Genomic DNA, 24,363 nt, shown 5'->3' on the forward strand with positions numbered 1-24,363 from the left:
TACTTGATCCTAAGATATAATTTATTTCATTACTGAAAGCAAAACAATCCTGTTGGGTTTATTTAATGTTTAAATAATTTTCTAGTAGACTAAAAGGGATTCTGTCATGATTTTTAGGAGATAGTTTTTATTTCTAAATGACATTGTTTACCCCGCAAATAATTCACTATAAAATATAAAATATCATTCCTGAACTAGGAAGTGTATTTTTCTTTAGTTGTAATATTGTTGTGTAGGCAGTAGTGATGTTCAGACCGGTCAGATACCCGCTGGACCCACGGGTCGGTCAGGTTCGGTCCGTCCTCGTACCCCCATTTGCCATCTTATACTGCCGGCTTCCGACTTTTGGTTTTATAGCCATGCACCTGCTCGCCCCCCCCTTTTTGTGACATCATCGGCAGGGTGATGCGGGTCTATTAAAGGAAGTCGGGCTTGGGTGGAGGGAGGGTGGATATCGGGCAGGTGTAGGTTGGAAAAAACCTGACCCACACATCACTAGTAGGCAAGCCATCTCAGGTCATTTTGCCTGGTCATGTGCTTTCAGAAAGAGCCAGCACTTTAGGGTGGAACTGCTTTCTGGCAGGCTGTTGTTACTCCTACTCAATGTAACTGAATGTGTCACAGTGGGACCTGGATTTTTTACTATTGAGTGCTGTTCTAAGATTTACCAGACAGCTGTTATCTTGTGTTAGGGAGTTGCTATCTGGTTACCTTCCTATTGTTCTGTTGTTAGGCTGCTGGGGGGAAAGGGAGGGGGTGATATCACTCCAACTTGCAGTACAGCAGTAAAAGCAGAGACACACAGTCAAATTCGGGGAGATTAGTCGCCCGGCGACAAATCTCTTCTTCTTCGAGGAGACTAATCTCCCCAAACTGCCTTCCCACCGGCTAGAATGAAAATCGCTGGCGGGATGGCAATCGGAGCGATTCGTTTTCCGAAATCGCCGAAGTTTCCTTGTGATTGCCATCCCACCGGCGATTTTCATCTCTGCCCTAATGGTGGTGGCAGATGTGGCTACTGAGGAAGATTAGTCTCCCCTAAATGCCTTCCCACTGTCCAGAATGTAAATTGCCGGCGGGATGGCACTCGGATCACTTCTAAAGTTTCCTTGTGATGCAACTTCGGGAGACTTTGGAAAACAAAGCGTTCTGAGTGCCATCCCAGAAAAGATTTACATTCTAGCTGGCGCGAAGGCATTTAGGGAAGATTAGTCGCCCAACGAAGAGGCAATTTGTCGCTGAGCGACTAATGTCCCCCAGTAGCCACATCTGCCACCACCCTAAAGAGTGACTGAAGTTTATCAGAGCACAAGTCACGTGACTGGGGGCAGTTGGGAAACTGACAATATGTCTAGTCCCATGTTAAATTTCAAAATTAAATATAAAAAAATCTGTTTGCTCTTTTGAGAAATGGATTTCAGTACAGAATTCTGCTGGAGCAGCATTATTAAATGATGTGTTTTCCCCATGACAGTATCCCTTTAAGGTATTCAGATGGAAATAATGGAAAGATCTGTTATCTGGAAAGCCCCAGGTCCCGGGCATACTGAATAAAAGGTTCCATAACTGTACTGGATCCCAGCTAAGATATAATTAATCCTTATTGGAGGCAAATTAATCCTATTGGGTTGAATTAATGTTTAAATTATACTTTACTCTAGTAGGCAAAGTATGGCGATCCAAATTACATTACCCCTCATTTGGAAAAACTGAGGTCTCAAGCATTCTGGATAACATGTCCCATGTATTTACACTGCAATACTAATAAATGCATCAGATAACTGCCATATCCTGTCTGTATATGTAGCTAACACACAGAATTAAATATGAATAAAAATTTCTATTAGTGCTCCTGTAATTATAGTAATTTTATCAAATAAAACAGATCATGCATAAAATATGCATTTACTCGAGAATCCAGAATCGAGAAGTTCCAAAACTTAAAAAAAAGTATTTTACTAATACGGAACAGATATTTTTATATTACAAATTTGTATTCAAGTATTAATGCAGAGCTGTAAGGGGAAATAATCCAATAGTAAAACTCCTGAATTCCTTTGCTTTGAATTAGAATCTTTGTGCCATCTACAAAAAAAACCTAAAGAAAAGAAGTGCTTTCTCTTTGTGATAATACATTTGCTACTAAAGTGTGAACACAACTTACCAAAATCCTGTGCTTTTCCAGAAATGTTTCAATTGATTTCTACCTTTAGTTGGATCTATTTTAATAATGTAAGTTCCATAAACTATTATTCCTTGCAATGCACACAGGAGCACAAGACTGAGTGTTCCCATTTTTGCAACAAGGGATAAAATCAAATTAAATTACACTGCTATAACAAGCAAGACAATCTAACAGCGACACTCACTATGCCTCTTACATCACTATAGAGGTTTCACTTCCTCATTTTTTACAGAGGGATATACTGTTGCACTTCTGTTAAACCTTTTAGTCACTGCAAATACATGGAAATAGCTTTCCCCCCCTACTCTCCTGAAGAATGGTTTAACCCAGTCAAACTCACAGACTTTAGAAGCAGAAGTGCTGCAGACAGACATAACCTCAGTGCATTGTACGAATACTTTGCACCCAGTGTGAAATAAAATGATCTCATACTAACTTTGCAGATTTAATATAAATTGAATGATGGTAAATGAATGATAAAGAATAATAAATGAATGAATGCTAAAGAATAATAAAGTAAATAAACTAGGGGATAAAAGTAATGCATTGAAAAACTAAACACTTTTCTCTTAAATCAGCATTCCATTTAAAAGGCAACTAAAACTTTGATTAAAGTTAGCTTTATTTAATTGCTATGTAAAGCAGTCTTGTGCAACTTTAAGATACTAAGGCACCTACCCCTCTCCAGTGTATTCATGTCACAAGCTAATCTTGATCACAAAGTCTTATTAAAAATACAATTAAACTAACGTTACAGAGGCAAAATGTCCACTGTGGCATAAATGTCCCTCTAAAATATAAAAAGTGGACCTGAGGGGCTGACCTGCCTAGGAGAGCCCAGTGAAGTGGATGGGATATTTGCTGTCCACAAGTCCTACCCACTCAGAAGTCATGTTCCAATATCTTGCACTGATGAGATATAACAAGATCGAAACAGGCTGTCTGCAAGTTTGGATATATGGCTCTGAACTATTAGGCTGCATCTGTGCTATGAAACCAGCAGTTCCGGATGCATAGTTGGCCAAAGGGACATAAAGGAGTGATTTGCATGTCTCTGCCCATAATGCCTTATGTGAGAGCTAAACTTCCATTTTTAGGATTAAAAGCCAGTGCAGGAGGCAAGTCTAGTATTCATGGCACAATAACAGTTTGACTAATAAAGCACTTTTATCATATCTCTTGTAAATATGTAAATGCAATCTCAATAAGCAAATAGTAAATATATTAGTGGACTACAATTCAGGAACTTCAACAGCAGAGTTCAGAAAATGGACACTCTGGTTTCTCTTCAAATGTAATGATTTTGAAATTAAATTTTTGTGCGTATGCCAGACATGCCCAGATTCTGTAGGGCAGCCTACTATTACAAGATATCTGTTCCCCATTTTTAAAAATAAATACTTTTTTTTTGCTATCGTTATTCACAGTTGTGTGTTCTCTGGCACATACAATTCAACATCTGATATGGATTCTGACACATAACGCAGACGTATTAATCAATTTTAATCGACTGTATTTCTAATCCTTAATTTATTAACATAACAATTTAGAGTTAGAGAAGATTCCCCCTGTCTACTGCCCCAGGTTTATGTTTATCACAAGATCAAGAGCTCAGCCTTAAAGGGGAAGGAAACCTCGTCGGCGCTAACCCCCCTCCCGTGTATTGCCCCCCCTCCCTCCTCCCCCCTGGCCTACCCCTCCCGCTGGGCAAATGCCCCTAACTTGTTACTTACCCTTCTGCGCAGGTCCAGTCCAGGGAGTTCACAGGCGACATCTTCTTCCACGCGATCTTCTTCCTCCTTTGACCGGCGCATGCGCAGTAGGATCGTTTCGCCGGTACGATCTACTGCGCATGCGCGTGACTTTTGGCGCATGCGCAGTAGATCCGTACCGGCGAAACGATCCTACTGCGCATGCGCCAAAACGCCGGTCAAAGGAGGAAGAAGATCGCGTGGAAGAAGATGTCGCCTGTGAACTCCCTAAACTGGACCTGCGCAGAAGGGTAAGTAACAAGTTAGGGGCATTTGCCCAGCGGGAGGGGTAGGCCAGGGGGGAGGAGGGAGGGGGGGCAATACACGGGAGGGGGGGAGGGGGGTTAGCGCCGACGAGGTTTCCTTCCCCTTTAAACACCCACAATATAAGTCAGAACAGAGGGCTAATTAAGCTGGCCATAGACGCAAAGAACTCATCGTACGATTTTCAGAACGTATGTGGAGTCCCATAATTTTTCGTCCGGCGGAGATCTGTCGTTTGGTCGATCGGACAGGTTAGAAATTTTCTGTTGGCTGTGGGTAATATCTCTGCGTGTATTGCCGATCGTACGATTTTCAGTGGGAGACTGAAATGTCACTAGCTTTGTCTATCGTACGATTGCTATCAGGGGCAGAACATCGGCTGATCTGTTCTTCACTAATTTTTTTTGGTCGGAATGGTAAGACTGATCTGAATGGTTAGTGGCAGGTCGGGAGATGGGAAAGTCCAATCGTACATTGATTCGTACAATCGGATCTTCGCGTCTGTGGCCAGCTTTAAGCTAGCCATAAACGCAGAGATCCGATCATACAAATCGAGGATTTGTACGATATTCGGACCGTGTGTGGAGAGTCCCAACATTTTTCATCCGGCGGAGATCGGTCGTTTGGTCGATCGGACAGGTTAGAAAATTTCTGTCGGCTACGGGTAATAAGACTGTCACTAGCTTTAAGGTGGCCATACACGGACAGATAAAGCTGCCGATATCAGTCGTTTGGACCGATTTGACAGCTTATCTGCCCGTGTACGGGGGCTTCCGACGGGTCTTCCAGATTGATATCTGGCCACGATATCGATTGGGAAGGTTTGATTTTTGACCGACCCTTCGGAGCCCCTTGGCGCATCGTAATTTGATCGTTCGGCCATAAGGCCGAAAGTTCGAATTACCCCCGATATAACCATGCCGTTAGTGGCATATCGGGGAAATATCCGCGGATCTTTGAGTCTATGGCCACCTTTAATCGTACGATTGCTGTCAGGGGCAGAACATCGGCTAATCTGTTCTTACAACTTTTTATTTGATCTGAATGGTAAGACTTTGATCTTTATGGATAGTGGCAGGTCGGGAGATGGGGAAGTCCGATCGTACGATCGGATCTTCGCGTCTGTGGCCAGCTATAGCCTCACATCAGCACGTAGAACTTCTTCACATTTATGACTCAAGTTATCCCAATCCCGAGGACTCTTAAGTACAACCCTCCTCCCCCCTATCTGGAACTGTTTAACAACCACGAAAGCCCGAATGCTAAATAGACAAACAATATACAAAGGCCGCAATATTAGCGACGTGTCAACTACTTTCAATTGTGCAGCGTTTTTATTGGTCCAACAGCATCGCGTGACAGTTCCCGGAAGGAGCCGCCTGAGAGGCAAAACATCGATTTGCCGCGCCCTTCTTTTCTCCCTTCGTCCAATCAGGGGCGGTGTAGAAACCGTGGAGCCAAATTTGAAAACTCGCTGGATTGCTCGATTTTTGGTGCTTGTTTTCTGCCTGTTCGCCCGGACTTCTAGTTGCATAGACAGAACCATGCCGCGGGGTACTAGGAAAAGGTGAGAACTAATTGGCGATCCGGGGTCTTGTGTTTACTAGGAACCTTGTGTGATTGTCTAGTTGTCTTCTCAATTTATTTGTTGCTGAACTACATCTACTGTTATTATATTGTCATTCAGTGAGTTGTTAGGGACCCCGGAAGAGCAGAGGTTTCGCTAATGGGCATATGCAACCTGCCCTGTCCAGCTACATGGGAATATTGTGAATCATGGCTGCTACTGTCTGTGGTGGCTGCCCATGACGCGCGTTCAAACCTAAAATGGCCTTTAGTTACCCTTTAATTACCTATAATACTTTAATATAAAGAATATAGAACTCCTAGTTGCTAAGTTATGCGGCTCTGTACTATAACTTACCTGGAGGGGAATGTCTGCCAACTGCATTTCTGTAACAGCTGGAAAAGTGAAACTTTGTTGCATCTCAGTCTGATAGTTAATTATGTAATATACTATCATTACCAAATGCAACATTCAGGATTCCTTTGTGACAGTTCTCTCATGTCAGATGACATATTTCATGTAGTTTACACGTCTGACCAATGTTGGTTACATTATTTTTCGACTAGCTGCTACATCTGACTTTGTCAAATCGGGGTTATTCAACAAAATCTTCCCTACAGTCCTATCAACAAGCCAGTGGCACATTTGTTTTCTACAACTGTGTGGAAACAGGCAGATAAAAGGCTGATGTGCACATTGTGCAGCTGGCCTAATTCTGCAGAATATAGCTGTATTTGTGTTCAAAATATCTAATACTCTTTTATATCACTCAGTTAATAAGCCTGCCATAAAGGGCTATGAAAGTAGTTAGCCCTGTAGTGATAACAACCGCTAAGCTATTAATACAGTGGTCACATTCATAACTTTATAAGCCTACAGGATGCTATATAGACAAAGCTATTTTATACAAGGCAGGGCAAATTATCCATTGTCCTGTACACCTCTTGAGATTATGTGTAAAAATGCTTCTCATAAGGTACCTATTACAGAGACCTGTGGCCTCTTTTACTTATGCCAGTCTATGTCCAGAGCTGAGGCATAAGCAGATCAAATCTTCAGTCCAGACTAACTGATTATGATCTGGCAGGATCACAAGCTGCCCTTCAAGGTGGGCATACACTACTTGCAGTGGCATGCACTGTGAGTGGGTTATGTCATGCGTGATATTTTTAAAGGGGTGTTTTACCTTTAGGTTAACTTTCAGTATGTTCTAGAATGGCCAATTCTAATTAACTATTCAATTGGCCTTCATTATTTATAGTTTATGTTTTATATATAGGTTGGTATCTACCAAAAAATGCCAGAAGATGCATCTAGGAGCCGATACTCTACACCAGCACAAAATCAATAGATCAAAATCTAGCTAATGAATATGCCTGGATTGTTGGGACATGTTGCATATAAATAAAATGTATTTGAACATGGTTGCTGAAATTATGCAAGCATTTCATGTCATTATGTGAAATCATAACTTATGCTGTGCTTGCAGAATTCCATCCACACCACTATTTAGTGCCCTTTGTTCAGGTCCCTGTATTAATTGTAGGCTTTTGGTCCAGTTTATTATCGATATATAAATAGTACTCAATTATACATAGACAGGGTTTTTTGGGGTTTTTTTGTATTCCACATTGTGTCATTTGCAGCAATGTGCATAAAAATGTTCAGATTTAGGTAATGTGGTGGATTAGTGCAAATGTTTGTGCCAAAGAGTAACACATCATGGGCAATTTAGAAATACGGCTGGCTGATGGACATGTTTGAGCTACACCATGGGTGACATGGCCCAAAAGTTAAAATTTTCCTCTCCTATTTTGTCTATAGTGAAGTGTTGGCTGCCTCTCTAATTTCAAGCATGAACCATGCCCTTTCAAGACTTATGGACATCTGGGATGGGCTGGGCATCAAAGAAGAGATGCGAATGAGACGAATGGAAGAGGTTAAGAAGCACATTGAGGTAATCTTAATACGGACTTCACATTATAGTTAATGGGATTCTAATACGATTACATAAAAAATTTTGCAGTTAGCAGAAGCCCAAACTAACCCGAACATCCAGTGACCTGCTTCTAAAACTGGCAAGTAATGTCATCAATAATAGCTAGTGCAAAGCCTCTATCTTTATGAAGGTTTGGTATATAAAAAAAAAATGCTTAATTGAAAAGAAAAGTGGCCATACATGTAAAGATCTGCTTGTTTGGCTTTGTCACCAAACAAAAGTGGATCTTTGCCTGATAAGGCTATCCATGTGCGGGACTAAATCTGGCTGATACACACTGTAGTAAAAAAAAGTCTCTCGCCTTAATCCCTGGACTAGCACGGCTTTTATTAAAAAAAAAAAATGAACTGCCAGGTATTTACAGCACGGCAAGCACCCTAAAAGTACTATTCTCTCCATGTACCCAGGACATTCCATGGGATATCTGACAGGGAAAAATATAGAGGCGCTCTTTTCAATCATTAAACTGGCACTCCTTAGTGTTTGTTACTTCTCCTAAACTGCAACATAAATGTAGTTGTATTTAATTTACATATATTAATGTAAGTGCTTTGAGCCCTGGACATATTGGTATGATCTTGTGTTCCTGGCTGAGTTGGCCTGAATGGTACATGGTATATTTTGCTTTAATATTTACTTTTGACTTTCAGGAATTATTCAACCGTATGATTAGTGAGGAAGTGGATATGAAAGACCGTATTGAGAAGAGTATTCAGAACTGCAAAAAAGAGTTAAAAGTACTGTGCCATGAACTGTCCATAGAAGAGTACATGGTAAGTGAATAGATCCGAACACATTTACGAACAAGGATATTGTGTGCACCAGCACAGATTATATGTTACCCACCACCTTCCATCCATGCAGCTGTTCTACCAACAACTATGTTTATAGGGATTTAAAAAAAAATATATATTATTATTTATTAGATTTATTTGTGCCTCCCAATATAGTTTTTGTAATGGTTTGGCAATAATTCGCAATACAATTCCTGTGGTGGGATTGATTATCTAGAAGAATAGTCATGATGGGCACATGTCTTCCCTTCTGATGATGGTGAGAAGCAATGTATATTTTGAAATGCATGTCTTTGCACTGTATGAACCATCAAAATAAGCTTTAAAGGGATACTGTCATGGGGCAGCTGAGAAACTGACAAAATATCTAGCCCCATGTCAGATTTCAAAATTGAATATAAAAAAAATCTGTTTGCTCTTTTGAGAAATGGATTTCAGCACAGAATTCTGCTGGAGCAGCACTATTAACTGATGTTTTTTGAAAAAAACATGTTTATCCATCCCTTTAAGTTTTTTTTCTACTTTCCCTTTTTCTAAGTAGAAGAACCTGTAACCCCAGCTTAACTGTGTTTAGAGGTTTTTTTTAAATCTATAACTAAAGAAAGCATCGTAAGTCTAGTGCTTTTTATGGAGTCTTAGCTATGAATACTTCTATACATACTCCCAAATTATCAATTGTGCAAAGTAAATGAACATATTATGTAAATTCCTTTATGGCAACTTTAATAGAAGCTGCATAGTCACTGAAATTTTAACTACACTTGCATAGCTTTGCTCCCTTTAACTTCAACCAGAGCCAAATTTCAGAGTTTCAGAAAAGTTGCATTATTTAAATGCTAAAGCTTTATAAATGTGTTGTTCGATTTTGGCCACAGGTACACATAAGAGAAAGAAATGGGCTCCATAAACAGAGCTCATTATATCTTTTTAACTGTAGCTCCCTCCCGATATGGCTGGCTTAGTACTCCTAGCTGAGTGCAGGCTTTATAAGCCAGCCCCACTGGTGGGGAAGCAATTTTTTGACAATAGGTCTTCTTTAGGGCTACTGTAACGTCTATTATAATTTTGTGCTATAACCAAAGTAAATGTATATACAGTTGTATGCAAAAGTTTGGTGACCCCTTGCCAAATTACATATATAAATAATGTGCCTTGAAGTAATCAATTAGCTTCATTCTTAGTTGCTTACAAGGGTACATAATTGTTGCGTGGCAGCCTAAAGTTTGGGGTGTTGAGATTTTATTAAACTCTGCAATTGTCAACAAGTGACAATTCCTAATGACTCTTAATGCCTAATTGGTAATTAGGACTTGGGACCTTGCAAAAACAGCTTTATCACTGGACAAATGGAAAGGTGTCCAAACTTTTGGCCGACATAATTACTATTCCTTTGTACATATGTTTGAAAGTTCCTAAGATTAAGGGGCAGATTCACTAACTTCGAGTGAAGGATTCGAATGAAAAAAACTTCGAATTTCGAAGTATTTTTTGGGTACTTCGACCATCGAATTGGTTAAATTCGTTCGAATTCGATCGAAATCGAACGATTTGAACGATTCGAAGTAAAAATCGTTCGACTATTCGATAGTCGAAGTACTTTCCCTTTAAAAAAAACTTCGACCCCCTACTTCGGCAGATAAAACCTACCGAAGTCAATGTTAGCCTATGGGGAAGGTCCCCATAGGCTTGCTAAACTTTTTTTGATCGAAGGATTTTCCTTCGATCGTTGGATTAAAATCCTTCGAATCGTTCGATTCGAAGGATTTAATCGAAAAATCCTTCGATCGATCGAACGAACGTTTAGCGCTAAATCCTTCGACTTCGATATTCGAAGTCGAAGGATTTCAATTCGAGGGTCGAATTTCGAAGTTTCGACCCTTAGTGAATCTGCCCCTAAATGTACCGTAATTGTGTATTTAAACTTGTTAAAATGTTTTACATGGATTTTTAGTTATTTCCTACTTCACTTAACAAAATTAACTGTAATTTGGCCAGGGATGACCAATCTTTTGCATTCAACTGACCTTTTATTTATATCTACCTACTTGTATTTGTGGCACTGTACATTTTAAGCAGTACAGTAGCAGTGTGTGTTAAAATTCACAATTCGTTATGGCTTTTAATACAGGAATCATTGTAAAAACAAATTTTTTTGCAGGTGGATGAGGGCATGACTGTCCTTCAAACAGAGAGGGATTTAAGAGTGAGGTTAGAATTGTTGCTAACTGAAAAAAATGAGAGATTGGAAGAGCTCAGGTTGCTACAGCAAAAGGATATTGAGCTGTGTACTGACCTTTGTGTGACTCCATATTACATACCAACTGGAAGTATACCAAGTCGCCAACAGCTGGAGGAGCTCAAAGAACATATTAAAGTTTATACTGAAGAAAAGGTGAGTTCTAATTCATACAAATGCAAGCACAAATCAACATTTTATTGATTAGTGTTTCTGATAGTAAGACCTTTGAAGTTAAGAGCTATGGCCCATTAAACCATTTTTAAACCATTAGGCGGGGGTGCAATGAGGTGGTGACCACAAAATCCAAAGACATTTTGTGCATACAGCTACTAAAAAATGCCTTACACTTCAAACAAAACAGGAATTGTTTGTCCATATATTGCAATATATTAAAGCTGGCCAACTACTTCAAAGTCATTCCATATCTGGCCAGTCCTATGCTCAATTTTCATCTGATTCATTAAGAATTCTATTGCTTCATTATACATTTTACACAAGGACTAAGTTTTACCTGCAACTTACTTGCTGCTTTCAATGTTAAAACTCCCAATCATGGTTGCCCTTTTATTAGCCACCACTGTGCCTTTGACGTAGTTGGCCATCTTAAATATATTGCAATATATAGACAAACAATCCCTGTTTTGTTTAAAGGGTAAGGCATTTTTTAGTAGCTGTATGCACAAAATGTCTCAATGTCTCAATGTCTTAAATATATTGATAATGGGTTGAGTTTGTGTGTGTGTATTGGATCCATTATCTGGAAACAGTTATCCAGAAAGCTCCGAATTACGGAAGGGCCATCTCCCATAGACTCTATTTTATACAAATAATCCAAATTTTAAAAATAATTTCGTTTTTCTCTGTAATAATACATTAGCCTGTACTTGATCCACACTAAGATATAATTAATCTCTATTGGAGGCAAAACCAGCTTATTGGGTTTTATAAATGTTTAAATGATTTTTTAAAAAACGTATATGTGCCCTAACATTTGGCACCCTCTCTGGATTGGACATTTCCTTCTCCTTTAAGTGAAGAATGTGTGAAGCAGGCGTAAAAATGGGAAAGATGGTGTATGCAGGACTTCTAGGTGATGGTTAAAAAACAAAGGCCTGAGTTACTAATCTAGACAATGTAGAAGAAGATGGGTCTATACTTATTGATTAATATGTAATCGTTATTATACAAAAACTACAATAAAAAGGGTTATCACTAAAATAGGAAAATAGGCTAGCGACACCTTCGCCACACTTCACCAGGCGATGTTTCGCCAGGGCACAGCTAATTCTTTAAAATGTGCTAGCGTTCGTCAAGCAAAGTTATGCTAGCGATGCCTAATTTGCATACAGCGCCAAGTTAAAGTACAATGGATGTATATGTAGCAGCAAATTCATTACACTACACAAGCCTGGAAAAGCTTCATAAAATAAAATAGAGTTGTTATTTTGCCCTATACATGTGCCCACTGTATAGTTTAGGTGCCATATGTTAGGAAATGTAGGGGGGAATAATTTATGATCTTGTTCAGCCTATCACTCATAAAAAAAGTAAGACACCAGCGTTTTTTGGGACTTAGAAAAAATTTAAACTTTTTTTGAAGCAAGCCCTATCTACTCTATTGCACTTCGCCTGGTCTGAGGTGGCAAAGGCAAGTCTGGCGCAAGAGGAAACATTCAGTAAAAAGTGCAAGTTAGTGAATTAGCGTAGTGACGTCCCTTCGCCATAGCGCAACTTCGCCTGGCGTAAGGGTGCTAAGTAGCGATGGAGTAGGTCCACTTCGCTAACGAATTTACACCAGCACCAGTTAGTAAATCGGCAAAGTAACAAAATGACGTCACACTGGCGAATTTGCGTTAGCCTATTTGCGCTTTAGTGAATTTGCCCCACAGTGCTGCTGAATTGATGTTGAAATCATATAAATGAAACTAAGTTCACATCATTTTATAAAGCAAATTAATCTATATTGTCCAAAACATTATTTAAAATATTCTTTATATTCATTTTTCATAGAAACAACGTCTCCAGATCTTTTCTACTCTGAGAGCAGAAATTCGCCAGTGCTTGGATGAAATGGGACGTCAGCCTGAAAATTCTTTAGAACAGGATGCCATCTGTGAGGATGAAGAAGCGTTCTTCCTTACAGCTGATAATATCAAGGCGCTAAGGGTCCTGAAAGAGCAGGTTTGTTAAAGGGGTGGTTCACCTTTTGTTATAGAACGGGCAATTTTAAGCAACATTGTTTTAAATATTTGCCTTCTTTTTTGACTCTTTCCAGCTTTCGGTTAGGGGTCACTGACGCCCTCTAAAAATAAATTCTCTAAGGCTAGAAATGTAATGAAATTGTTACTTTTTATTATTCATCTTTTTAATTCTCTTGTATTCGTATTCCGGTCTCTTATTCAAATCACTGCATGGGTACTAGTCATTTGGACCCTAGCAACCAGACTGCTGAAATAGCAATCTGGAGCTGCTCAATAAAAAGCTAAAAATAGTCCCAGTACCTCAGAAGCTTGCAACAAGAACAAAGACAACCAAACTATGCACCCCCCAGGAGCCGCCTAACTAATAGGTTATTAGCCTCCTACCCACAGAATCCTCTGTAGGGTCTCATTACCGATGTCACAAGAGCTGAATGTTAGTACTGTTATAATAATGTTGATATATAATGTTGATGAAACAGACTGAAAATCTACTGTATAATCAATATTACATGATTATTATGTAAAAAATTATAAATTACAACAAGTTCTAAAAAAAACAAAAAACTAAAAATAACTATAAAGCCGCAAATAATGAAAAACAATTGCAAACTGTCTCCGATTATTGCTTCATACATCATGCTAAAAGTTAATTCAAAGGTGAACAACCCATTTAAGCATGTATAATGTGAGTGCTTTGTCTCTTCTTTAAAAAAATAATTGATTGAAATGCAAGTGCAGCAATTTTGCAATGACTATTCTTTTTATCTGGCTTAATTTTTTGTTTTTTAGCTTGAGTTAAAAAAAGAAACCATGTTATCCAATCTGAGTGCCATCAAAGAAAGAGTGCAAGTTTTGTGGAGCCGTCTACAGGTCCCACAAGATGAGCAGGAAACATGCCAAAAATCTTCTCTGTGTTCTATAGCTGACTCGATTAAACTGGTGGGTTTTTTTGTAGCTATTTTAAAAGTCAATTGGCTTGTGGTGTGTACCTACAATGCTTTATTTTACCAATATAATGTATTTGACTAAAAATGCATATGTCTTTAATCCACATACCCCCTAGCACAAATATATGGATGTGTAGGCTCTGAGAACTGCAAGTCCAAGCATTCCACAGCAACAACGAAGTACACAGGAATGATGGGAGTTGTAGCCATGAGCATAATAGCACTGATCTAAAAGCTTTAACACTCATAACTTCTATTTTTGTTTTGTGTAAACCTTTGTGAATTACCACAATCATCTTAAAGCATGCACCTGCCATGATTTACAAGAAAGCCTATTTCAAGATTTTTTTAGGAAAGCTTTTCTATAAAATATTACTATAGAAGCACATTAAAGTTGTATTTCATGTAGAAATTAATAGAAATCTTTAAGTAGATTAATTGTACCCACTGACTTTTTAGTGGGTTTACTAAAGTAAAAATAGTAGGCTTATTTCATTGTGCATGATTGTCTGTCACATAAGAGGAGTTCACAAATGTCAAGAAATGTTTCTCTTCCAGAAGACTGCCAGTGGAGAATAGTCTTGCAGCTTCTATTGCGTTTTCTTGTAGAAGAAAAAGCCATTTAAATTTCTGACCCTGTGATGTTAGTCTAATGGTCTTCAAGTTGCTAGTGCTTAGGTTCACATTATGCTTATCAAGTTTTTATCTGCCCACAGTGGGAAAATGAACTTCAACATCTAGAAGACCTTAAAAAAGCAAATCTGAAGGATGTGGTTTTGAAAATCAGAGACGAGCTGAAGATGTACTGGGACAAATGCTTGTATACCACAGAGCAAAGAAATGCATTTACTCCATACTATAATGGTAATTTTATTTTACTTTGCCGTATTACCTTAAGGCTAATGCCATGCGGTGCATTTTCTGCAGGCCGCCCCCTACACTGGCATCAGCCTTCTTCCTTTGTGCACCTGAACCGTTGCATCAACCTGCAGACACACAGGGAAATTTCTGCGCTGAAACACGAGTGTGCATTTCGGCGCTAAAATCTACCGTATGTGTGCACGTTTGCCGACACAGTGGTTCCTGGTGCAGGCAAGGCTGATGCCAGTGTAGGGGATGGCTGTTGGCCCCATGTGACATATATGTGAACAGTGTTCTTGTTAAGAGACATGGAAACACCAGTAAATATAACGTTAAAATGTGATAGGACACTCTTGGCCCGACACAACCTCAATTTTTTTTTGGCTCAAATAACACTGCATTTAAGAAAATGGATTTCTGTTGTCATCCTGCGGCCATTTTTCCCCCAGTGACATCATTAATTACTGTTCCAAAATTATTAGCTGTGTTGTACACATCTAAATTATTTTTTGAGTAAGGTGTTTTTTGTTTATATACTCAATGGCCTCAAATGCATTTGTCTTTTGGTTGTGGTAACTGTAGATTGTCTCTTAAAATATTTTGTAACACTTTGCATTTTGCAGATGACTTCACAGAAGATCTTCTTAGCCAACATGATGAAGAAGTTGTCCGAATGAGATTGCAATATGAAAAATGCAAAGAGATGCTTGATGCTGTAAACAAGTGGGAAACCAGCTGGGGACAGTTTGTATTACTCGAGGTAATTTCCAGTTTCAGATTATATATTCGATTTAGAGGCAAATTTAACATGCTTTGATATAAAGAATATAAGGCATTTCAGATTCAACAGTTTATTTCTGCAACATTTAATACACTTAATTAGTGATGGGCGAATTTGCGCCGTTTCGCTTCACCGAAAAATTCGCGAAACGGCGAAAAATTCGCGAAACGGCGCCGGCGTCTCGTTTTTGACGCCGGCGCCCGTTTTTCCGGCGCCGGCGCCCGTTTTTGACGCCGGAATTATTTTCCGCGAATTTTCGCGGGAGTTTCGCGAATTTATTCGCTGGCGGCGAATCGCGCAAATTCGCCACAAATTCGCGCCTGGCGAATAAATTCGCCCATCACTACACTTAATCTCCAATTGTTAATTAATTAACATTTCAAAGGGGTATTTGAGCCCAATGCTCCCACTAAAATCTAACACTCCATAGAATAGATTGATGTTTGGCTGCTTAAATTACTTAAAATTCTTTTGTTTTGTTTTTTTTCTTTTGTTTTTTTTGATAAATTGAACACTTGTATAACTTTTTCCTTGATGTCACAAAAATTTCCTGGTAGCGAGGAACATTTGATTCCCTAGTTTGTCACTTAAAGTGTTAATTATCTGTTGTATTTTTTATTGAACCACCCACAAAAAGTATTTTCCCTACCAATATATATATATATATATGGTAATATACTTTATATATTTTTAAAAGGGCCAAAAAATTGCAGTTTAACGTGCTAAATTCTTTTGTCATCGCTTATTTTCTCTAGCTCACGTGTAATCATTCAGAAAGTGGTTTTATGTACATTGGTTTTCTATTGTAAAATTAGAATCCTAGTGTTATGCTAGCAGCTGCTTTCAAGAACATGTAATAAAACAGCCTTAAATGCCTAAAAGCTGTGAGAGTTATTTTTCTTTTTTTACCATAAGTTTTCACATGGGGAGCTATGCATATAGCCTGGAAGTTAAAAGATCTGTACATTTTATAATAATATAAAAGGAAATGTTTACAAGCATTGTAAAACACAAAATCCTGATAAAAATGGCAGAGTTCGTCTTTTCAATGTGTATTTTAGTTTCACAATTTTTATCCATCAGAAAAAAGCATCTGACCCAAACAGATTTTCTAATAGAGGGGGAAGCTTGCTTAAAGAGGAGAAGGAGCGAGTAAAACTCCAAAAATTGCTGTCAAAGGTTAGTTAAAACTTTTGGTAAGTCTTCCTGCTCTTATTAACACTTGGGGGCAGATTCATTAAGGGTCGAATTTCGAAGTTAAAAATACTTCGAAATTCGACCCTCGAATTGAAATCCTTCGACTTCGAATATCGGAGTCGAAGGATTTACCGCTAATCCTTCGATCGATCGATCGAAGGATTTTTCATTTGATCGAACGATTAAATCCTTCGAATCGAACGATTCGAAGGATTTTAATCCAACGATCGAAGGAAAATCCTTCGATCAAAAAAAGGTTAGCAAACCTATGGGGACCTTCCCCATAGGCTAACATTGACTTCGGTAGGTTTTACCTGCCGAAGTAGGGGGTCGAAGTTTTTTTTAAAGGGAAAGTACTTCGACTATCGAATGGTCGAATAGTCGAACGATTTTTCGTTCGATTCGTTCGATTTCGTTCGAATTCGAACGAATTTAACCAATTCGATGGTCGAAGTACCCAAAAAATACTTCGAAATTCGAAGTATTTTTCATTCGAATCCTTCACTCGAGCTTAGTGAATGGGCCCCTTGCTGTTTTGCATTAATCACAATCAGAATGTGTTCCTTTACTAGGGGTTGCGTTTAAAGTCCTGCCAAACAGCAGTAACCAATTAAGGTCACATTGGCTGTTGCTTGCACTTCATAAATGCTAGGTGTGGACTCATATATTATAGCTCCAGGTATAACTGCAAGAACATTAAGGGGCGCACAATCGCCCCCCATTGTACTCCATTACGTAGCATTTGCATCTGAAGCATTACAAATCTAGCATAGGTTATAGTGTACAGAACTGAAAGGCTCAAGACAGCCCTGCTCCACCTAAATAATGTTCTACCTATTTTTTTCCAGAAAAAAGTACAGATATTGCATTGCATGTTGCATTTCCATGTCAGCCAGATTTGTATATTTCTATAGCATAAATGTGCATCTGGATTTTTTGTTTTGAGGGATCACCTTTGAGGGCTAACACAAACAATGCATCAGGCCCCTCCCAAAAAAGGGAAAACTTTATATTCGCTGTGATGCTGAAAACCTGTTGCCACTCCTTGCATTATTATGAATGCAGCTCTCTGTAATGTACTCCAGCTAAAGGAACAGTAACACAAAAAAATGAAAGTGTTTTAAAGTAATGAAAATATCATGTACTTTTGCCCTGCACTGGTAAAACTGATCTGTTTGCTTCAGAAACACTACTATAGTTCATACAAACAAGCTGCTGTGTAGCAATGGTGGAAATTGAAAAAAGGCTATATGGCACAGGATAAATAGTGGATTACAGATAACATTATGTTCTACAAAGCTTATCTGATATTTGCTATGTAATGTAAGCATTTTCTCCTTTGAATAGCTGACCCATGGCTACACAGCAGCTTATTTATAAAAACAATAGTAGTGCTTTTAAAGCAAATGCAGCCGTTTTACCAGTGCAGGGCAACACTGCATTATATTACTTTATTATATTACTTTAAAACAATATCATTTCCTTCCCTCTATTGTTCCTTTAATAGACCCCTATGGCTACTACTTGCTCAACCAGCAAGCTAGGATTCAACACTACACCTTGAAATGAGAAAGAATTGGGCTACAGTAGAAAAAGGGCACCTACTTTTCAACATGTTATTTTATTAAATAACAGATTCAGCCTTTAAACCCGACACTCTAATTTTCCTACCACAACTATGTATTAAACATGGTTTCTGCACAAATATCATAAAGAATCAGTTGGAGTGTGCTACACAGCAGAAAAAAGGCTCTTTGCAGTCCCAGGTGCAAGCTGAACCCTCTGCCAGGGTAAGATGTTTGAAAAAAGTGACAAAGCTTCTAATCAAGTGCCACAGGCAGGTTTAGAGAAAGGCTTTACAAAGGGCCGGGGTAAAGCCTGAGGTGTTTCCTTAATTACACTTTTTTTCAAACATTAAAGGAGTGCTGCTGTTTATATTTATTTTTTTTAACTGATTAGCACAAATATCATACGGTTTTCCAATTAGTATGATACACATACTCTGTTATGGCATGCACACCTTCTGAATAATTAAATGCAAGGGTTTTCAGTATATTAAGCCCATATAGATCTCCCATCTTTCTTCAATATCTAAATTAAGCTGTCAAAACTGCAAAGCTTGTATTTCGGCTACAAATGGAGTGTTCTGCAGCTGGCTGGAAGATTTGGTGGACAGTGGTATCCAATCTATGAAAATAAAACTTTAAACATGCTTCTCTAGAGTGTTTTTTAAATGATCGCACACTGTTTTTTTTAAGAGATGTTAATGAAGGTTTCCTTGCTATTTCTCAAACCTCTATTCTGTTTATCCTGTGCATGTGTGATGTTGACAATGCACAGTTAGTAAGTAGCATGGCTAAATCTGATACCATTTTAAAACAATGGAGTTATAATGAAGCAATCTATCTTTTTAAATTATCCTAGCTGTAGTCTGTGGCCATATTGTCTGCAAGAAGCTGACAATTAGGGACAGATTTATCAAGGGTCGAATGGAAAATTCGAAATTTGAATTTTCAATTTTTTTTTTTTTTTTTTTGCATATTTTTTTTTTGTTTTCTGAAAAGCTTTTTCCTGCTGTTATTTTAGCTGGATTACTTTTGCTCCGTAACTGAACCATACATATTTTTGACTAAAGTGGGAGTAATTTCATATTACTAGAGATGCCCAGAATAAGGCCACACTAAAAATGTTGTCAAATCCTTTATTTTTAGAAAGCCCTGGTATATATTGCAGCTACTTATGCATATTTGTGAAATTGGTTCTTATTTGCAGTTGGAGGAGGAGCTAAAGTCTCGCATAGAAGCATGGGAGACTGAACAAGGATGTGCCTTTTTGCTTAAAGGATGCAAGTTTATGGATTATGTTACAAGTCAGTGGGAGATGCACAAAAAACAAAAGGAACGTGAAAAGCAAGACCGGGTGAGTGACTGATTCCTTTCAATCATGGAATATGTGTGTGATATAATTGTGAAATTACCTGCCAAAACAGTTTAGGGCAATGTGAGATGAGGGGCAAATAAATGGCCACATGCCTGTATTCTTATCATAACAGTCCGTCAGGCTGAACCACTGCCCATGGTCCAATTTCACCAAAGGTAGACTTCATACAGCAAGCAGACCACTACTAGGGAGAATGCACTTTTATAGACCCAGTTTGTGTACCAGGATCTTGCACAGAGTAATCTGACTGCCCAGGTAAGTATGATAATGACAGAATATATATCTGATCTAAAGTATTGACTGCATTAATCTTTTAATGTTTTAAGAAGAAAATTAGCCACTGTACTATATATCACTAACTGCGCCGATTCTAATGTATGCGCCACCTGAGGCTGCTCCTGCAATGCCGCCCCCCTCGCCGGCTTACCTGTCGGGAGGGGAGGCAGGAACACTAATGCGGAGAGCGCAATTGTGCTCTCACGCAATAGTAAAGCCGAATTTCCGGTTTAAAAAATGGAAATTCGGCTCTTAAAGGTACCAGGAGCGTTTTTTTGCCGCCCCTGGAAACCTCTCCGGCGTTGCCACCTGAGGTGTGTTTCTCAATTCGCCTCATTGGTGGCGTGCCCCTGATTACTAAGATTTCCAAGTCATCTTAAAATAATATCTGAAAGCATCCTATTTTGCTGAATAATGTTACAAGCATTGATAAATATTATTTGGGGTGGTATTTGGCCAAATGACTTAACATGACTTAACATATTTTGTCCAAGTTCTCCTTTCTTACAGTAAATCCTGGCTACTTGTGAAGCTTATGATTGTTGATAGCTTCTAAGAACTAGAGGGTCAACTTATTTTATTTTTCAAAAGGACTGGATTAACTTGTAATTTGATTGAGAATAAAAACACACACCTATTTGCTCTTTTAAATTATGATCACCAGTTACCACACAGACATTTCAAATAATAAATCATCTAAATGATTATGTGACTGGAATTATTAGGCTGCTCGTGCAACATGTAGCAGATTCTCAGCCTGCCGATAAATGCAGGCCAAGAATCCACTCCTAAGCTTTGATGTGTCTGCACCCAGTGCTGTTGCGTGTGCAGAGACACACAGCGGATTTCATAATCTATACTCGAGTGTTTCCACACTGGAAGTTTGGTGATTCTGTTTGTAGAGCCAAATATATGTATCCACTAATGTATCAACTTAGAACAGGTTACAGAGTCTGCATGAGGTGAAAATGACTAAAACGAGAGCCTGAAAACTGAACTGAAAAAGTTGTTTGGTAGTTAAACAAAACAAATATATTGATTCTGATATGAATTCATAGATCACTAATACTCTCCACGCATGGGTTTGCTTTTATGGTATGAACGTATGACAGATATCTGGTCCAATATTTGTTGATGCATGTGTGTGACTCTCTTTATAAAATGAAACTGCAATTCTGGTCAAAAAAATGTACTTAGGCTTGCTAGTTTATTTGCATAGTGCATGGATTTCAGTGGAAACCTGCTGTTTGTTTCAAACAGGGTAACATCACCTTCCTGCAAAGGTAGTTACAAAGTAGCTCCTTACTCATCCAGTATCTATTTAGCAACCAAATACTTAAATATGAAACCTTAACCAAATCTAAATTTTTTTTTTCTCTGTACTATATTTTCTCATATAGGCACACATTGCTCACATTTTTTACTTGATTAGGCAGGACGCCGGAGTATACCTAAAAAATTGGGGTGATCCCCACCACCGGGAGGGTGATACACTGTGGGTGAAGGGGTTGGTGCGGCTGTGGTGCTGGGATTGGCGGCTCTTGTAATTTACGTCGCTTTCAGTGGCTTTTCCACTTGATAGATTCTCGCTCATACCAGGGACCGGGAGGGTGTTCACTGCAGGTGAAGGGGTTGGCTTGGCAAGGGTTGGAAAACTGTGCCTGTTTACCACATATTCATTACCGCAAGGAGCCTGATAACGACGCTCTCTAAGTGGTTCTTGTCTATGTACAGCAGCTTACCACAATTTATGCACAAAAGACGCTATGTACAGCAGCTTACTATAATATATGCGCAAAAGACGTTGGTACTAGTATTAAACAATATTGATGTAATTATGCTACTATATTTACAGCAAAATTACCTGCCATACACACTGCCGTATGCATGTAATACCAACCCACTACCTCTTAGTATTCCGCCTCCCTGTACCTAACACATTTTTAATGGACTTCTACTAATTTTATCTGTATTTATTAAAAGTTACATTTTAATACACACCGTGAATATACACATAACGGAGTCTCAGGACTAGGGTGGATGGGAAGGTGCAATTCATAGGGTCATTTCTTTTCCTTTCCTTTTTTTCTAATTTCTCATTTAACAAAAGTAACCATTTGTGTTATAGAGCCTCAAGAAAGAAGAGCATACTCCTTTTAAGACCCCAGTCAAGCGCCCAGCAGGATCCTGTATACAGGGAACTCCCAGCAATAAAACTCGAAAAGTAAGCAGAAGTGCCTACAATGTGTATTTGCATTCAGGAACATATCTGGAAAATCAGTATTTTTATTTTATTTTATTTTTTTAACAAGAATGTCCATTCTTACCAACATTTCCTAGTTTTCAAAAATAAATAAATAAATTGGGGTGGGGGTACTTTCCTGCCCTTCAGTATAGTAATGTCGGTCCTAAAACTCCCTTTTTTACACTGTATGCTATCTGTACACCCATATATAAAAAGCCAAAAGGAATGTTGAGGTACAGTAACCAATGACATTTTTCCCTTTAAACAAGTGACCTGTAAATGCCATTAGTTGCTATAGGTGACTACACGCTACACCCAAGTATTGCATAACCGTGTTAATGTGCAGCTGTCTTGCATTACTTAAGGGGTGGTACATAGACACCATAGTTTGTATATACTATTTACAGTTGTACTTCCTTATGAACACTTTGTACCAAGCCAAATGTAGAAGCATACAGTGCTACAGCTTGAAAAGTGTCTTTCCTCTTAATTGTGAACACAAATCGGTTGTAGCAGGGCAGCATAAAGCTTACAATTTCATAACCATGAAAGTGTCTGTCGTTATACACCTCCTGTCTGTGCTATACTCTGACCTTCCAAATGCTTATTTTTTAAGCTTAATGGAACATCAAATTCTGTCATGTCTCGAACCACTGTAAGTAATTCCAGCACATCAACTTCAAGTCAGTCTTTAAATGGAAAGATGCCGCTTTCTACTATTAAGGTTAGTAAATATATAACTTTGTTTCTACTTCGTTTCTTGTCATCACCCAAACACATATGTATTGTAATACATTCAGTTGAGACCATGGTCAATTTAAATTTGATACAGAAGCCAGTTTATCATGGTCATTTATTAGTATTCCAGGAATATGTTTTGGCATTAATGAGAACTTGAGCTATAATATCAGTCTGAGCTTTCAGCCAACTATAATATGTTAAAAATAAATAAGAATTCACCTAAATCATTTAGCATCTAGTTTTCTGTATATTATTAAAGTGTAATAATATAAAATGGGTGCTTTGCAGCATCTCTTTCTTAAATTATCTTTTGCAGGCTACTACTGCAGACTGGTCAGTCAACCAGCTAATCTTAAAGTTAAAGAGTATCCAAAGTGGTAGACTTCATTAATTTTTTTTCAGTGATTTCGTTTTCCTACATCACTTTATTTCCCTGCATGACGTTTAGCAAACTACTTATTTAGATGTTGGAGATTATATTTTAATCTGAAAACTGTTCCATTTTAAACTGTTCACTGTCCATTTGTTAATATTTACACATTGAGCATGAACTATACACACTATGCAGTACACAATGTCTGTGTTCCAAACTTATGGTATATGGAGGTTGATGAATAACTTGCAAGCATATGTTGGTGAATTGTACCTTTTATCTAAAATGTATAAAGTTTTCCGGCTGCCCCTGGTCACGTGACTTGTGCCTGCACTTTAGGAGAGAAATGCTTTCTGGCAGGCTGCTGTTTTTCCTTCTCAATGTAACTGAAGGAGTCTCCGTTGGACATGGGTTTTTACTATTGAGTGTTGTCCTTAGATCTACCAGGCAGCTGTTATCTTGTGTTAGGGAGCTGCTATCTGGTTACCTTCCCGTTGTCCTTTTGTTTGGCTGCTGGGGGGAAAAGGGAGGGGGATGATATCACTCCAACTTGCAGTACAGCAGTAAAGAGTGATTGAAGTTTATCCGAGCACAAGTCACATGACTTGGGGCAGCTGGGAAATTGACAAAATGTCTAGCCCCATGTCAGATTTCAAAATTGAATATAAAAAAACTGTTTGCTCTTTTGAGAAATGGATTTCAGTGCAGAATTCTGTTAGAGCAGCACTATTAACTGATTTATTTTGAAAAAAACTTTTTTCCCATGACAGTATCCCTTTAAGGGCTCCTGATCTAAGTTTGACATCAGAAAGGGATTAATGCTTGCTGTGCTGTGAAATGGGCAGACAGCAGTGTTCGTCTGTCCCTGTCTATTCTCTGCCCTGATGTCTAAGATTGTTGAAACAATGTAAGACAAGACAGCTCATTAACAGACCTGTCTTTGCTGGGGAACCAAGCCTTTTGCAACATTGTTTAAAAAGTGGGAGTTAAGCAAATGTTGCT

The 24,363-nt window shown here is 38.5% G+C and overlaps 2 protein-coding genes across 6 annotated transcripts in view; one reads left to right on the forward strand and one right to left on the reverse strand.

Moving 5' to 3' along the window:
- The window catches only part of idua.L (alpha-L-iduronidase L homeolog), a 70,329-nt gene extending 67,961 nt beyond the window's left edge, over positions 1-2,368 (reverse strand). The window contains 1 exon segment of the mRNA NM_001093562.1: positions 2,165-2,368. Within this exon segment, the coding sequence (NP_001087031.1) occupies positions 2,165-2,295 (131 nt within the window). The 5' untranslated portion in view covers positions 2,296-2,368.
- Positions 2,369-5,444: 3,076 nt separating this feature from the next.
- prc1.2.L (protein regulator of cytokinesis 1, gene 2 L homeolog) overlaps positions 5,445-24,363 on the forward strand; it is a 25,690-nt gene continuing 6,771 nt past the window's right edge. For 4 of the 5 annotated variants that reach the window (XM_018252905.2, XM_018252881.2, XM_018252887.1 and 1 more), the window contains exons 1-12: positions 5,445-5,767; positions 7,592-7,724; positions 8,417-8,539; positions 10,719-10,952; positions 12,810-12,980; positions 13,790-13,939; positions 14,664-14,811; positions 15,432-15,568; positions 16,673-16,768; positions 19,559-19,705; positions 22,131-22,226; positions 22,864-22,971. In XM_018252905.2, the coding sequence (XP_018108394.1) occupies positions 5,460-5,767; positions 7,592-7,724; positions 8,417-8,539; positions 10,719-10,952; positions 12,810-12,980; positions 13,790-13,939; positions 14,664-14,811; positions 15,432-15,568; positions 16,673-16,768; positions 19,559-19,705; positions 22,131-22,226; positions 22,864-22,971 (1,851 nt within the window). In that variant the 5' untranslated portion in view covers positions 5,445-5,459. The remainder of the gene's footprint in view (positions 5,768-7,591; positions 7,725-8,416; positions 8,540-10,718; positions 10,953-12,809; positions 12,981-13,789; positions 13,940-14,663; positions 14,812-15,431; positions 15,569-16,672; positions 16,769-19,558; positions 19,706-22,130; positions 22,227-22,863; positions 22,972-24,363) is intronic. The other variant, XM_018252897.2, reaches the window with a different exon arrangement.

Source organism: Xenopus laevis, chromosome 1L (genome assembly GCF_017654675.1).
Source record: "Xenopus laevis strain J_2021 chromosome 1L, Xenopus_laevis_v10.1, whole genome shotgun sequence".
NCBI lineage: Eukaryota > Metazoa > Chordata > Amphibia > Anura > Pipidae > Xenopus > Xenopus laevis.